Source organism: Medicago truncatula, chromosome 6 (assembly GCF_003473485.1).
Source record: "Medicago truncatula cultivar Jemalong A17 chromosome 6, MtrunA17r5.0-ANR, whole genome shotgun sequence".
NCBI lineage: Eukaryota > Viridiplantae > Streptophyta > Magnoliopsida > Fabales > Fabaceae > Medicago > Medicago truncatula.
The window spans coordinates 20,142,601-20,159,235 of NC_053047.1; the positions used below are offsets into that span (position 1 = coordinate 20,142,601).

The 16,635-nt window shown below is 32.0% G+C and overlaps 2 protein-coding genes and 1 pseudogene across 2 annotated transcripts; all 3 read left to right on the forward strand.

Moving 5' to 3' along the window:
• Positions 1–897, forward strand: LOC25496512 (F-box/kelch-repeat protein At3g23880). Its single transcript, XM_013596890.3, has one exon. It carries the CDS (start codon positions 1–3, stop codon positions 895–897), a length of 897 nt encoding a protein of 298 aa, XP_013452344.3.
• A 3,660-nt stretch (positions 898–4,557) lies between these two features.
• Positions 4,558–5,669, forward strand: LOC25496513 (SWI/SNF complex subunit SWI3B-like; annotated as a pseudogene).
• A 1,625-nt stretch (positions 5,670–7,294) lies between these two features.
• Positions 7,295–8,191, forward strand: LOC112422797 (F-box/kelch-repeat protein At3g23880). Its single transcript, XM_024786469.1, has one exon. The coding sequence runs from the start codon at positions 7,295–7,297 to the stop codon at positions 8,189–8,191; it is 897 nt and encodes a 298-aa protein (XP_024642237.1).
• Positions 8,192–16,635: the final 8,444 nt, after the last annotated feature.

Consider the following 16,635-nt stretch of genomic DNA (forward strand, 5'->3'; position numbering starts at 1 on the left):
ATGGGTAAATTCACCCAACAAGACTTTCCTTATGGTGGAAAACACAGTATCGGCCAACCATACCATAGTATAGCTGGCTCTTGCAATGGAATCATTTGTTTGGCTCTGCCTATGCCACGAGGTAATGTTATAAAACGCAGCGAACTTGTTTTATGGAACCCTACCATTAGAAAATTCAAAAGATTTCTGTATTTTGAAACTCCAAGAGACGCTTACGGTTGTACATTGTTTGGCTTTGGATATGATCATATTATTGATGGTTACAAAATTATTGCTCTTTCTTTCTATCGATGTGGTACAAACATTTTCAAAACTCAAGCAAGGGTTAATACCGTGGGTACTGATTCTTGGAGAATGATTAATGGGCAGTTACCTTTATCAAATGGTCGTTTTGAATTGTTGAAATTCGTGAGCGGTGCACTTAATTGGATTTCATATAGGGATGACGGTAATAATAGTGTTATTTCTTTTGATTTGGTGAATGAGTCGTCTAGAGAACTTTTGCAGCCTGATTATGGAGGGGAGTCTATGCCTGACGTGATCTTGAGTGTCTTGAGGGATTGTTTGTGTATCTTTGCACTCACTCGCCAATTTTCTAGTGTTTGGTTGATGAAGGAATATGGAAATGAAGAGTCTTGGACTAAATTGTTTCATGTTCCTTACATGGAAGAAGATCCGTTCCATCCTTTTCATGGCAAGCCACTATGGATTTTTGAGGATGACAAAGTGCTAATGGAATGTATGTCATTGCAGAACCGGAAAATGAATATGGCCATTTATGATTTCAAAAGTGGTACTTTGTGTCCAAATATTTCAAAAGCCGGTGTTTGGAATGACCCTGAAGTTTGCACCGAGAGTTTGATATCACCTAAGAGTTTGATATCACCTGATTTTTAATGTGAGGATGTCAAAGTGGTGCTAACTGGCTTGAGCTAGACTTAATGGCAGAACAATTGACTTTGCTAGACTTTACATTTCATCTTTTTTAACAACATTGTTGATCAAGTTGTATCAAATTTGGTTGCTTGTTTTGAGTGTTTTGAGTGTTTTTCTGATTTAATATTTCTGTCGTATTTGTATCAAACTCTTCATTGTGTTGATGTTGTAATTTTTGTTGTATTTTGGCTTGTTATTGTTGCTTGATCCTCATAAATGTAAGACAGTTCTAACATTGCAGCAAAGTTTTCTTGTCTCCGAACAAAACTAATCCTATTGCTTTCATTTGCAACATCTCATAATAGGACCAGTAATTGAATCAAGATCTCCAATAACACCATCCGCTTCATGTATTTCCAGAATTCCCCTAATAGGGCTTTTATGAATTCTCCTATCGTTTCTGATACATATTTCATATCAAACAGCCCATTTGCTTTGAAAATTGCCGCGTTGACACTACACTTATGCTCGCTTGCTGCCGGTTTAGTCCACTTTACATTTTTGCCTGCATTTGCTGCACTGTGTTTTATGTGTAGCTGCTGCCACTCGATTAGCACCACCTTCGCCATCTGAACTGCTGCCGCCACTGGTTTTTTGTGATTTTCCCATGTGTTCTCATTACAACGACGCCATATACACCAGAACATCATCGCGAAAACCTTCTGTTTCTGCACTTGCAGCCCCTGCAATATTGGAAGAAAAAAAATACCTCAATAAAACTTGCCAAATGCCTGCATTTACATCCGAAAAAACAGGTGCCACACATTTTCTTCGTAACTCATACATCAGCCAAGTAAACGGACACGAGACGTTCTTCCTCCGCAAGTAATCGTCAAAAAGAATTTATAAACCATCAAACTTTGATAAAAAAAAGTACTTTAATCATTTATGATTTAACATTTATATTAATTTATTTTTATCAAAGTAAATAATGTAGTTTTCATATATGATAATTGCATAAGATGTCTTCTACGAGGATAAACAATACCACAATTGGGTCTAAATTCTTATATAGATAGGTCAGAGATAATCGTTCTTTTTAGCAGTTGAGGATCAATAAAACCGTGTTTCTTCAATTGTGCAATACCAAAAGCGTTTAAATAAATTGCTTATTCAAATAGACCGTAGTTCAAGCTCTGGGGTTCGATCCCCGACCACCACAAAAAAAAAAAAAAACTTATCACTTTATAGAGGATTTATATCTAAATAATTTAATAGATATATTTGCACTCCTATACTATTACATATCATTTACTCAAATGACTACATTTTCGACTAATTTTCTATGTTTTTATTTTCTATTTTTCGAAAGTGTTTTTTTATTTAGCATAAATATCTCAACAAAGTATATATATCACGTGTCTAATAGTATTTCGGATCATGCATTGTGTAATCACGTGTTAGGATCATCAAAAGGCATATTCTATTTATGTTATGGTACTGATGTATTTTGGATTCTATAATCTAAACATCATGTTTTATTTAATTCAGATTTTATTATCATAGCACCCCTAGAAGTGTATTTATCCAGTTTAGATTATAAAATTTGAGTGTGGTTTTTACACATTTAGACTATATAATCTAAAATAGAAAATTATTAGAGTCACATTACTATGAAAATGTATGAAGTCCATTGATGATAAAATTATACTTGGAATTCAAGATTATGCGGGAAAGGAGGTGTTTTGGAGAGAAAGAAGAGAAGTTTGGTGAGAAACTTAGTCTGTTAATAGGAAACACTCATGCATATCCTTATTTATTAATTTTGTTAGATCTGCAGCAATTTAATCTAATATTTTCATATAATAAAATGCATCGCACCAATTCCATTCTTATCCTCTTGTTTTTTTTTTTTTTTTTTTTTTACAATATTTTGTACACTTATTTAATACTAGAAAAATTCATCGCACCGATTTCAAGCCTTTTTTTTTTTACAATATTATGTACACTTTTTATTTTTGAACCAATTTCATGCCTTTTTTTTTTGACAATATTTTGTACACTTTTTTTTCTATGTAATGAATCTTATTGCAATATATTAACTTCTCCATTGTCTATGACCCGGACGGTAGCACGGGTAAAAGTTCTAGTATAAAACTATTTTTGATTATGTAATATGAAAACTAAAAAGGTTTAAATGCATTTTTGACTTTCTAACTTTTAAAAACTTGTAACTTTTTCTCCTTAAAAATAAGGGGCAAAATTTATTGAGAAAAAGTCACATGTCCCATAATAGGGGTTAAAAATGATGTTTTTTTGTAAAGATAAAGGGAAACATTACAACATTTTGTAAAGTTAAGGTACAAAACTTAAGGAGGTAAAATCGAAACTTTTGAAATGTTAAGGGGTTAAAAGTGCATATAAACAACTTAAAAAAACACTCCGGTTACATAATTCGAAATGGGAAATTACGAGTAAACCACCAAATTGGTCTCTCTGTCTTTGTAAGCCACTCTCAAACTAGTCGCTAACTCTATTAATATTTTAAACTAGTTTCTATCTTTGTCAAAAGCTTCTAAATTAGGTCCCTCATCATCGGACAAAAACATAACAACAATAATCTAATTGAGAAACTTCTAACAAAGACATAAACTAGTTTGAAATATTAATAGAGTCATAGACTAATTTGAAAGTGACTTACAAAGATGGTGACTAATTTGATGGTTTACTCAAGAAATAATGTAAACATATTAGGTGAATTGACGAAGGTGGTTGTCAAAGGGTAGAAAAATGCTTACGGATTCTATAATCTTAATCTAAACAACAAAAATACATTTAAGATCTATGAAGCACAGACACTCATTGGATTAGGTGTGTCCTAATGTCAGACATGACGCCTATCATTTCATTGATTTATGTGATTTTATCAAATTATTATCGATGTCTCCATATTAGTGTTAGGCCTGATGTCCGTGTCCGTATTGAAGGTGAGAAAAACACAAGAAGGAATAGTTGAATTGAGTTGGCTTTTGCACTTTCTTTTTCTCTGTGTTAAATTTGGTCATAATATGAGGTATTCAGATTCTGACTTAGAGTGTGAATGCAGCGAATTAAATACAGTTCACAAAGATAAAGAGACACAGAGAGAGAAAGCAGACACAAAGCACTTTTATACTAGTTCCTCCCACAACATAGATTCTTTTGTGTTTGTCCATACGAACTTAGGCTAATCTATGATCTAATGCTTAATAGTTTGTAAGTGGCCTACGTTCATGCTCATATGAATGGTTGAGATTGATTTGTATGTTTTCAAACTTGGATAAGTTATTTTGTTTTGAAAAATGTCAATGTTGGATGTTTTTGCAACTTGATATGGACTTTGTCGAAAATGGTCTTAAAAGTCGATTGCCTTGCCAATCTTTTGTGAATAGCTTTATATGATTACTTAAAGATGTATGAATGATTTCTGCTTCAGATACACAAAAGGAATAGACCCAACCTTACAGTTCAACATCATTGTTGCTTCAGCTAACCAAGAAGGGGAGACATTGACACCAACCAAGAGACTTTTTGAAAAATTCACTTTCAAAACAGTGCTTTAAAGAGAAATATATATGTATTAAAAAATATATATATATATATTAAAAATCAAAGTATATGTAAGAGAAATAATAGAAACAAATGGCAACCTCAACGCCAAACAGAACCGTCGAGTCTCCGTCTTCCACGGAAACACCGCCGAAACCCAAAACCTCTAGCGACGGCAACTTGATCCTTGTCCCTAGCCACTCAAGATGGTTCTCATGGGATTCCATTCACGAATGTGAAATCCGTAACATTCCCGAATCTTCTAAGAACCCTAGGGTTTACAAATACTACAGAAACTCTATCGTCAAGTTTTTCAGATTCAACCCTAACAGAAAAATCACCTTCACCGATGTTCGCAAAACCCTAGTCGGTGATGTTGGTTCCATTCGAAGAGTCTTTGATTTTCTTGAAGATTGGGGTTTAATCAATTATCATCCTTCTTCTTCTCTCAGTAAATCCGAAGCAGCGTCAAATTCTACGGAATCTCCTTCTCTGGTGCCTGCCAATGAAGCTAAGAGAATCTGAAGTGGCTGCATGGCTAGCTCTGCATGTGATAAGAATAATATGACGTTGTGTGTGAGGTGTTTTATTTGTGGAAACTATCGAATTGGTATGAGTAATACAGAATTCAAGAGAGTGGAGATAAGCGAGGAGACAAAAAAAGAATGGACTGAGGAGGAAACACTGAATCTTCTTGAAGCTATTACAAATTTCGGGGATGATTGGAAGAGGGTTTCTCATCAAGTTGTTGGTAGGACCGACAAGGAATGTGTTGCTCGTTTTCTAGAGCTTCCTTTTGGCGATCAGTTAAAGCCTCCCGTTGATGCTGAATGTGAATCCGAAACTGATTGGAAGAGGGTTGCTCAGCAAGCTATTACTATAGCGAATTAATTACCGATCATTTCTAAGGAATACATTGCAGCAAGATGCTTCAGTTACATCCGATGGTGGTAATGCTTCAGATTCTATCCAAGGATCTCTATTGGATGCAAATTTACAGCTTGAGAAGGAAGAATCAGATGTGGAAAAAGCTATTTCTGAGGTTATAGAAGTTCAGATGAAAAATATCCAGGACAAGCTTATCAATTTTGAGGATTTAGACGTGCTGATGGAAAAAGAACGCCAGCAGTTGGAGCAAACGAAGAGTTTGTTTTTCCTTGATCAGCTCAATCTTTTATTTCGTAAAACATCTGCACCAACGACTGAAGAAGGCAATCATGTAAAAAGTAATTGATGACTGACGAGTCTTAGTTAGTTATTGATCCTAGGTTTAGCTGAGTGTATTCAATTTTCCTTTTTAATAGTGTGCACTCTGTTGGCTTTTCTTGCGAAATCACTATAGAAACGATATGAAAGTTTCAACTTGTTTAAGCCCTAATTGTTTTTTCTACTGAAATTGGTCAACACCGGATGTCATAATTCATTCATTATCATATTGCTGGTATGTGTTAAGTTAGACGACATACAATTAGATGATATAAGTTGAAATTGCATAATAATGCACGCCATTTTTTTAGCATGTGTTAAAGATATCACATGTTTAGTTACTAGAAGCAAGCGACTAGAATATGAATCTTGTTAAATCGTCAATTTTGATCGTTTATTTAATATTAGATCGAGTCTACATGCTTATAATCGGTTCATATGCAGAACGACGACATGGGCTGTTTGAATCAGATAGCATGCTAATTCCTAATCCGATCACTTAAGTCAGTCGATTTGGTCCAATATTAAGAACATTGAAGAAGGTCGTGGACAAATCTGAGTTTCTTGATCTTTAATGGCAGTACTATGATACATGGTCATGGATGTGTGTTCTGCACTAACGTTGTTGTCTGCAATAAAAATTGCAAAATATTTTTGAACTAAATCAGAGTCCATCTCCATCGCTACTTTGTTATTCCTTCTTGAAGAACCAACGGTTCATGTGATTTCTTCCAACAACACGACGATTACAAACAGTACAATAATCACTAGGCTGAAAGTTTATTTTTATGTCTTTTCAGGATTAATTCGATATTCTAAAGCCTCTGAATTTGTTTGATAACTCTCATGACAATGATAGAGTATCCAAAACTATAATGAAAGATCTTCCAGTAAATCAATACTTATGATCCTTGTTTGGCATTAATAACAATGCAGAGATCAATTTAGCAGTGGCAAGACAAAAAAGGGAAATTCCGATATTGCGATGTAAATTGAATTGAATCGAATCATTTCATTTTTGTCTCTAATAGCATGTTTATATTCATATTTATGTCAATGCTATTTTCTTTTATGTTTAAAATATGTTCAAATTATGTCTATCTTTTTTTAAAAGGACAAATTATGTCGATTTTTTTTTTTTCAACAATAAATTTTGTCGATTTATTATGTCCAAATTATGTTAAAGTTATGTCCATTGTGGATAAAAAAATGAAACAAAAAAGTTATATAGGATAAAAAATATCTTTTTTTTAATATAGATTGGTCTAAGCCTAAAATCACTCTTACATTTACTTTTCATCGCTTATCATTTTCTTGTCTGATGGAGAGCAAATTGATCAGAACCCTAAAATCACTCATATGTTCATTTTTCATCTGCTTCTCCCCGCCGCAGCTGCCCGATCTCCCATTCGAACTGGTCGCAGAGATTCTGTGCAGGCTTCCCGTGAAGCTCCTCGTACAACTTCGATGTCAGAGTAAGTCCCTCAATACCCTAATTTCTGATCCCATCTTCGTGAAGAAACACCTTCGCCTATCAACGAAGAGCCACCACCACCAACTCATCATACCCTACCTAGATAATAAGTTTGTGTCGAGGGTAAACTCTTACCCAATAAACTCCATAATGAGTAAATTCACCAAACAAGACTTTCCTTATGATGGAAAACACTTTAAGGGCGAATCATACCATAATATAGTTGGCTCTTGCAATGGAATCATTTGTTTGGCTCTGGCTCTACCACGACGAAGCGAACTTGTTTTGTGGAACCCTACCATTAGAAAATTCAAAAGATTGTTGTATTTTGAAACTCCAAGCGACGCTTACGATTCTACTTTGTTTGGCTTTGGATATGATCATATTATTGATGTTTACAAGATCCTTGCTGTTTCTTTCTATCGATGCGGTAAAAACATTTTCAAAACTCAAGCAAGGGTTAATACCGTGGGTACTAATTCTTGGAGAATGATTCATGGCGAGTTACCTTTATCAATTGGTCGTTATGAATCGATGAAATTTGTGAGGGGTGCACTTAATTGGATTGCATATAGGTTTGAAGGTGATAATAGTGTTATTTCTTTTGATTTGGTGAATGAGTCGTGTAGAGAGCTTTTGCAGCCAGACTATGGAGGGGAGTCTGTGCCTGCCGTGATCTTGAGTGTCTTGAGGGATTGTTTGTGTATCTTTGCACTCACTCACCAATTTTCTAGTGTTTGGTTGATGAAGGAATATGGAAATGAAGAGTCTTGGACTAAATTGTTTCATGTTCCTTACATGGAAGAAGATCCTTTCCATCCTTTTCATGGCAAGCCACTATGGATTTTTGAGGATGACAAAGTGCTAATGGAATATACATCATTGCAGAACCGGAACACGAGTATTTCAAAAGTCTTGGCCATTTATGATTTCAAAAGTGGTATTATCAAGTGTCCAAATATTTCAAAAGCCGGTGTTTGGAATGACCCTGAAGTTTGCACCGAGAGTTTGATATCACCTGAGAGTTTGATATCACCTGATTTTTAATGTGAGGATGTCAAAGTGGTGCTAACTGGCTTGAGCGAGACTCAATGGCAGAACAATTGACTTTGCTAGACTTTACATTTCATCTTTTTTAACAACATTGTTGATCAAGTTGTATCAAATTTGGTTGCTTGTTTTGAGTGTTTTGAGTGTTTTTCTGATTTAATATTTCTGTTGTATTTGTATCAAACTCTTCATTGTGTTGATGTTGTAATTTTTGTTGTATTTTGGCTTGTTATTGTTGCTTGATCCTCATAAATGTAAGACAGTTCTAACATTGCAGCAAAGTTTTCTTGTCTCCGAACAAAACTAATCCTATTGCTTTCATTTGCAACATCTCATAATAGGACCAGTAATTGAATCAAGATCTCCAATAACACCATCCGCTTCATGTATTTCCAGAATTCCCCTAATAGGGCTTTTATGAATTCTCCTATCGTTTCTGATACATATTTCATATCAAACAGCCCATTTGCTTTGAAAATTGCCGCGTTGACACTACACTTATGCTCGCTTGCTGCCGGTTTAGTCCACTTTACATTTTTGCCTGCATTTGCTGCACTGTGTTTTATGTGTAGCTGCTGCCACTCGATTAGCACCACCTTCGCCATCTAAACTGCTGCCCCCACTGGTTTTTTGCAATTTTCCCATGTGTTCTCATTACAACGAAGCCATATACACCAGAACATCATCGCGAAAACCTTCTGTTTCTGCACTTGCAGCCCCTGCAATATTGGAAAAAAAAAATACCTCGATAAAACTTGCCAAATGCCTGCACTTACATCCGAAAAACAGGTGCCACACATTTTCCTCCGCAAGTAATCGTCAAAAAGAATTTATAAACCGTCAAACTTTGATAAAAAAAAAAAATGCTTTAATCATTTATGATGTAACATTTATATTAATTTAATTTTATCAAAGTAAATAATGTAGTTTTCATATATGATAATTGCATAAGACGTCTTCTACGAGGATAAACAATACCACAGTTTATTCTTAATTCTTATATAGATAGTCGATATGTCAGAGATATGGATGATGAATATTTCATTTATTTTTGAAAATCTTGATTTAGAGTACAATACTGATATACTTGATACTATAGTCGTGATCAATATCACATGAGAGCAGTCATCTCACAGAAATGAGGGGAAAATGGAATGAGTCAGATATCTAGAACTATAAACTTTTACTATAGAGTTGATGTTTCTTATGACATAAGTTTTCATATGATAAGTTCTTGTACCAAAAGCGTTTAAATAAATTGTTTATCTAAATAGTTTAATAGAAATATTTAGTAGATGAAACATATAGTCTTACACATTGAATTCAAACTATATTTGCACTCCTATACTATTACACTCCAATGACTACTTTTTTTTTTCTTTCTAATTTTCAAAGTTTTTATTTTCTATTTTTCGAAAGAGTTTTTTTATTAAGCATAAATATCTCAACAAAGTACATCTATTATGTGTCTAATACTATGAAGCTCCAATACTTTAAAATGGTTGACGTATCGTATCCCCTGTGTATCCTGCACCAATACCCGCCCGATACTTTCCGATACGTATCAGAAGAGTATCCGAAGATTAAATTTTATTTTTTTTAAAAATAATTATCCGATACTTCCCGATACGTATCAGGAAAGTATCCGATAATTATCCTTCACCTATGTCTGCCCCGATAATTCCCAATTAACGTTAAATAAAATAACTTAACTCTTGAGTATAGTGCTTCTTTTTTGGATCGATATAGTATAGCACTAACAATGTTTCTTTTGGATATAGTATAACACTTATGGTGCTTTTTTTTTGGATATATTGTGTATGTAATTGACTAATCGTCACTCTCTTAATCGTCAACATTATTTATATTTATGTTGATGTGTTACGAGCCTATGACCGATTTCTTTTGTTTGTTAATATGTTTGCATATTAAAAAAATGGTTATAATTATATTGTACATTTAATTATATAATTTTTTTTATTAATGTATCTTAGCCGTATCTTATCTTGATTTTTGAAATTTTCACGTATCAACGTATCAGTGTAGTATCGTATCCGTATCGTATCTCGTATCCGGCTTCACAGGTCTAATAGTATTTTGGATTCTATAATCTAAACGTGTTTCATTTAGTTCGGATTTTATCATCATAGCACCCCTAGGAGGTGTATTTATCCGGTTCGGATTATAAAATTTGAGTGTGGTTTTTACACATTTGAATTATATGATCCAAAATAGAAAACAAATTAGAAAATTGTTGAAATTTGTTGTTCACAGACTTGATAAGGCTGAAACACACTAGTAAATGACCAAAATACTCCTCGACAGTTAATTGCCGCCAGTTTCACTATTCCTCGGCAGTTAAGTGCCGCTGGCAGTTAACTGTCGAGGAAATCAATTATGCAGACAGTCGCTTCTGAATAATGGATTCAAACCATTTTCGACCTATTTTTACCTGTAATTAAACCACAACATTTCCAGATGCAATAAAACTCACACACCATTTATACTCAGTCATAAACAAGAATGCATTATCTTTTACAGTTGTCCATAATTAAATCAATCTGACATTTCGTTGAAATTACACGAATGTTTGAAATTCATCAAAACATTAAATAGTGTTTGAAATTAAACAACACACTATATATCATTACATAAAATATAGGCTACAATATGGCTTTGGTCCCTGCAAATATGCCTCGTTTTGGTTTTAGTCCCTGGCCCCACTTTTTGCAGGGACCAAAACCAAAACGAGACATATTTGCAGGGACCAAAAACAAAAAAATAAAATTACAGGGACTAAAACCAAAACGTGACATATTTGCAGGGACCAAAATCATATTTTAGCCTAAAATATATATCAACATTCTACACATGTGCAGATGGAACAGAACACACATATATAATATATTATATTCAATCATATGCCTAAACATAAATGAAACGTCGCAATCGTCACGAATAAGCCAAGACTCATGAATCGCCGTTTTCCATGTCTTCATCTTTATCTGCTCCTAGGTGTAACACCCCGTTTTTCCAACATAAAAATTTCATTTAATAATCAAAGTTATTCACATAAACGGAATGCTACACTTCTTTTCATAAAATCATAAACTGAATAAATAACTATTTATCCTTTAAAATTCAATAACAAAATCTTTAATACTTCGCAGCGGAATTTATTCAATAACTAAAACCAGTCTTTGGCACTAAGGCCTCTTTACAATTATGTCATAAAAATCCATTCTAAAAACATAGTCATAATTCTTCAAAAACAATACGTAAGGAATAGAAAGCAATAACAAAGTTCACATCCCGTTACGTATCAGAGCACCTAGAGACACTTGAGCCACCACTCCTACTAATCATTAATACCTGCAAGTTACTCATACGAAGAGCAACATTTTCAAGCAGAAGGGGTGAGATTTCACAAAACAATAATATCAAGCATATAGTTCAATAATTATATTTAACAACATAAATAACTTCATCTATTAGTAATAATAATTCTTCATGTAATAATTCTTAATAGTTCAACCAACTTCTAATTATCATTTACTATATTCATCACATTATAAACATCATCATATAACCCATAATAACCAAATCATAACAACATAGATCATCACATCATAGTCATAGTTCATATATAGCATAACAACATCTTAATCCTAATTCATATACAACATAACAACATCATTAATTCATAATAATAATTATTCATCAAACATCTCATTATCAATTCATGAATAAAAGACAACTTATCAACTTAACATGAACATCATCAAGTACACCTAACAACTCATAAATATCTTCATATAATCATCATCACTAATAACTTAAACTACATAATATAATCATCACTTAATAATAATAATAATTATATACATCATAACATAAACATCTTCTTATAGTAATATAACAACAACAGCATAGTCATCATTTTATAATAATATAACAACAACATAACATAATATTCACTTAACAATAATAATAATTATATATACATCATCTCGTCATAATTTAATAATATAACAACATATTCATCTTCATATAATAATATAAAAGCAACAACATATTCATCACTTAATAATAACACTTATATACATCACAACATATAGCATCATAATAACATCATATAATCAACATCGTAAACAACATCATAACATTATAATCAGTATCATATACAACATCATAACAACATAACAATATCATAATCAATATCTTAAACAACATAGCAACATCTTAGTCAACATCATATAATTCACATCATAAACATCGTATAATCTTCATAGGTACTTCTTTAACAACACATGGGTAGAAGACAACTCGACAACTCATAGATGATAATTCATCGACAACTTAACAACTCATGGATGACAATTCATCAACAACGACCTTGACTCGACAAATGCGACAATGCAACTTAGACACTTATATGCATGTGGTACCAATCGTCATCATAAGTATTAATATACTTTAATCGTGCGGAGGACAAAGCTCCTAATCGTGGTGAGGACAAAGCTCAATGAATGCTAATGCATGGACTCTATCAACAAGACACTTTAATCAACTTATCACTTATACATCCAATAATTTGGAGTTCATCATCAAGTTATTCATACTAATAATCGTGCGGAGGACAAAGCTCCTAATATAATTCAATAATATTTCGAGTAATGCATTTAATCATTTAATCACATTACAAACAACTTAGCAGTTCATAACAGCAACAGAAACAACACAAGCAATTCACAACATAACAATATTAATATAAAGTATCAACAACTTAAACATCATGCATCTTCCACATAAGTCATATAAATATTTCACATAACCAACAACAGCAATATAGACAACACTTAAACATCTCAAGATATAACAATATCAAATGATAATCAACAACAACTCATGCAACTTAGTTTAACAACAATTGCAGCATAATCAATTCATATAAAGCTTAATAACAATTCATTTCAACATCTTGATCATTCAATAATATTTCAAGTAATACATTTAATCATTAATTCACAGTATATAATATTCTCTCATTAATTATATCATCAAAGTAAATCATATTCATCACAACAACAAAATAGCATCAATCAATAATGATAATCATCATATATAACAATTACAAATGCACGTCATCAACATCTCAATCATTAAACATAATTCATGCAATATATATCTAATTATATAACATTATAAATATCATCAAATCATCTTAATCATTATCTAAGGTCTAAGGACAGTTTCTACATTTTTTTAACAAATTTCCACCGTTTATTCATTAATTCTACAATTTTAACCTACTTTTCAATTCCTCAAAAACTCATCCTACATCATGTTAAACCTAACCATTGATTCACATACTTAATAGAATTGCAAGGTTAGTCTCACCCTTACCTTTGGATTGATCGACGAAGTACTCTACTGCTTTCTCTTATCTAAAAGGATATTAAACCGAAAAGGGATTATAGTCTTAAAAACACTTTTAATTCCGAAGGGACAGAAAGGAGTAGAAAAAGAAGAAAGACTCGTCAACACAAGTCAAAAGAGAGAGAAGAGAAGAAAAGCACAGGAAGTATCAACTGTGAATTTCGGTGTGTAGAATGCACTGTGTGAGTTCTCTATTTATAGAGATAATTTACAACTAATAAGTGAGAAACTTTGGAAACAAGTAATGCACCTATTAGATCTAGTAATTAAATATATCAATTGAGTACCAAAATATATTATATTAAGTACAAAAATATATTATTCAGTACAAAAATATATTAGATTGCCTACCAAAATCTCAATATTCTATTCTAATATATATATATATATATATATATATATATATATATATATATAAAATATTTATACAACAAATAACAATTATATCTCTATAACAAATATATTTCCATAACATATATATATATATATATATATATATATATATATATATATATATATATATATTTCTACACCAAATAAGAAATATATTTCTACACCAGATAACATATATTTCTACACAAAATAACATATATCTCTATACAAATTAACATATATTTCCACAACAAATCATGTGTATTTCTACAACAAATAACATTTATTTCTATAACAAATCACATATATATATTTCTAAATCAAATAACATATATATTTCTAAATCAAATAACATATATATATTTCTAAACCAAATAATATATATATATATATATATATTTCTAAATCAAATAACATTTATATTTTTAAATCAAATAACATTTATATTTCTAAACCAAATAACATATATATATTTCTAAATCAAATGACATTTATATTTCTAAATCAAATAACATTTATATTTCTAAACCAAATAACATATATGTTATACTAATAAATACCAACATATATCATAACAAAATATCACTCATCAAAATAAATCATATAAATCATACAAATCATATAAGTGTATTCTAAACTCATTAAAAATATTCAAATAATTAGAGAGGGCGTTACACTAGGTCCATGCAAGGCATCTGAGCAAATAAGTGACGTGTATACTGATTTTCACCAAGATACTCAAAATATGTGTTAAGTTGTACCTTCAAATCATCAAGAGTGTCAGTCGGCGTTATCATAACCTCAATTGTCTTTTTTAAAAGCGGAGTACCGAACACGACCTTCAATTTTTGCAACCTCATACATGTTTGACTTGACAATAGCTTTATGAAAGAAAAAAAATCATACAATAGAATGAAATTAAATGAAACGTAATAACCAATAAAAAAGTATATCAAATGTGTAAACATTAATAACGAATAAAAAAGTATTGCACTAGTTCCACCACATAAAAGTTATATATTGGCCACACAAAAATGGCGTTACAATATCGACCCCAAAAAATATGTCGGTGTAATTTCTACCAAAAAAAGGATTAACACTGACAAAAAATCACTCATATCGCATCAAGTCAAATTGAATCTTCTTCATCTTCCCCAATAACTTCAAATTCTTGCTTTGCTTTTTCTAGAGTGTCACATAAAATAGGTTTTGCTTCGTTTGGCTCCTTTTTTGGTTGGGGTGGTTTAACACGGACTTAATATATTTTTGCACACGTAGACAGAAGAAGGCAAAAGAACTGCTTTATCAAATACTATGATAGGAACGGTTCACAAGATAAGACAAAGCCTACGTGGATTATGGGCCCCTTAGGATATTCTCAAATCTGAGGGTCATCCAGGTATGCTAGTCAGCTTTTGAGTCTGATAACCTTCACAAAATTTGTTGAGTTAACTCTCCGGCTTCTGTGAGGCATCCTTCTTCTAAGGACGTTGACTTCTGGTCGACCTTCCTTTAGATATTCTACCATGGTCTTATAAGCTTCTCTTGGTCCTTCTGATGCTCTTCATATGTTCATTCTTCAATAATAGATTCATTCTTTAATCTGCACACTTGAACACATGTTAGTATTCCAATTGTTCTTCAATACTTTGATATCATCAAAATCCTAGAGGAATTGTATGAATCATTCTTGTTCTGACACATATTCGTGTTTCATAGCTTGAGATCTTATAATCTAAACTAGGAAAAATTCAAAGATGTAATAGTCTTTTTGGTCTCTAAATGTGTAACGAGAAACGGCACTAGTCCCTCAATGTATCAAAATTCCAAAATACTCCCTAATTGTGCACCTCGTTAGTCAAATAGTCTCTAATGTTAAAATAGTCCCACAATGTTGACATTTACTCTTTTCATGAAGGGTCTGATATGACAGTAAGTAACTACTTATATGTACTGATACAACAATAAATAAATATATTGATGGACTAATATAACAATATTAACGAAATATTTTAACGTAAAAGACGATTTTGACTGACATAGTGTACAATAGGGGTGTTTAAAACCGAACCAATCCAATAGAAAAACCACAAATCGAACCAACCTAAACCGAAACTGCATTTGGTTTGGATGTACTAGGATTACTTTTTTTCTCAACCGTATGGTTTGGTTTGGTTTGCAGTTTTCATTTTACCAACCGAACCAAACCAAACCGCAACATAAGAAAAACACTAATTAAATCTATGTCACCTAGATAAATACTCATAGAAACTTAATGGAAACTTTTATAAATGACATATTTTTTCTCTTGTTAAGTTTCTTCTTTGTTTTTTTATTTCAAAAATGTATTTATGTGCTACTTGAACTTTTAGAGAATAATAAAATCTTAGTCTTTTACATTTCTTACATAATACCATTACTTTTTGTCTATGTTTTTTATTTGGTTTATGTTATTTGGTGGAAATGAAATTGTAATGTGGAATGAATTAAAAACATTGTTGAAAACATTGCTGGAAATATGCCGTGTTTTACCTTTTTAACTCGATTTTAATGTTGAAAACAAAAAATTGTATTGTCTAAAAAAAACCACATCAACCGATCCAATCCAAATCGCATTAGTTTGATTTGGT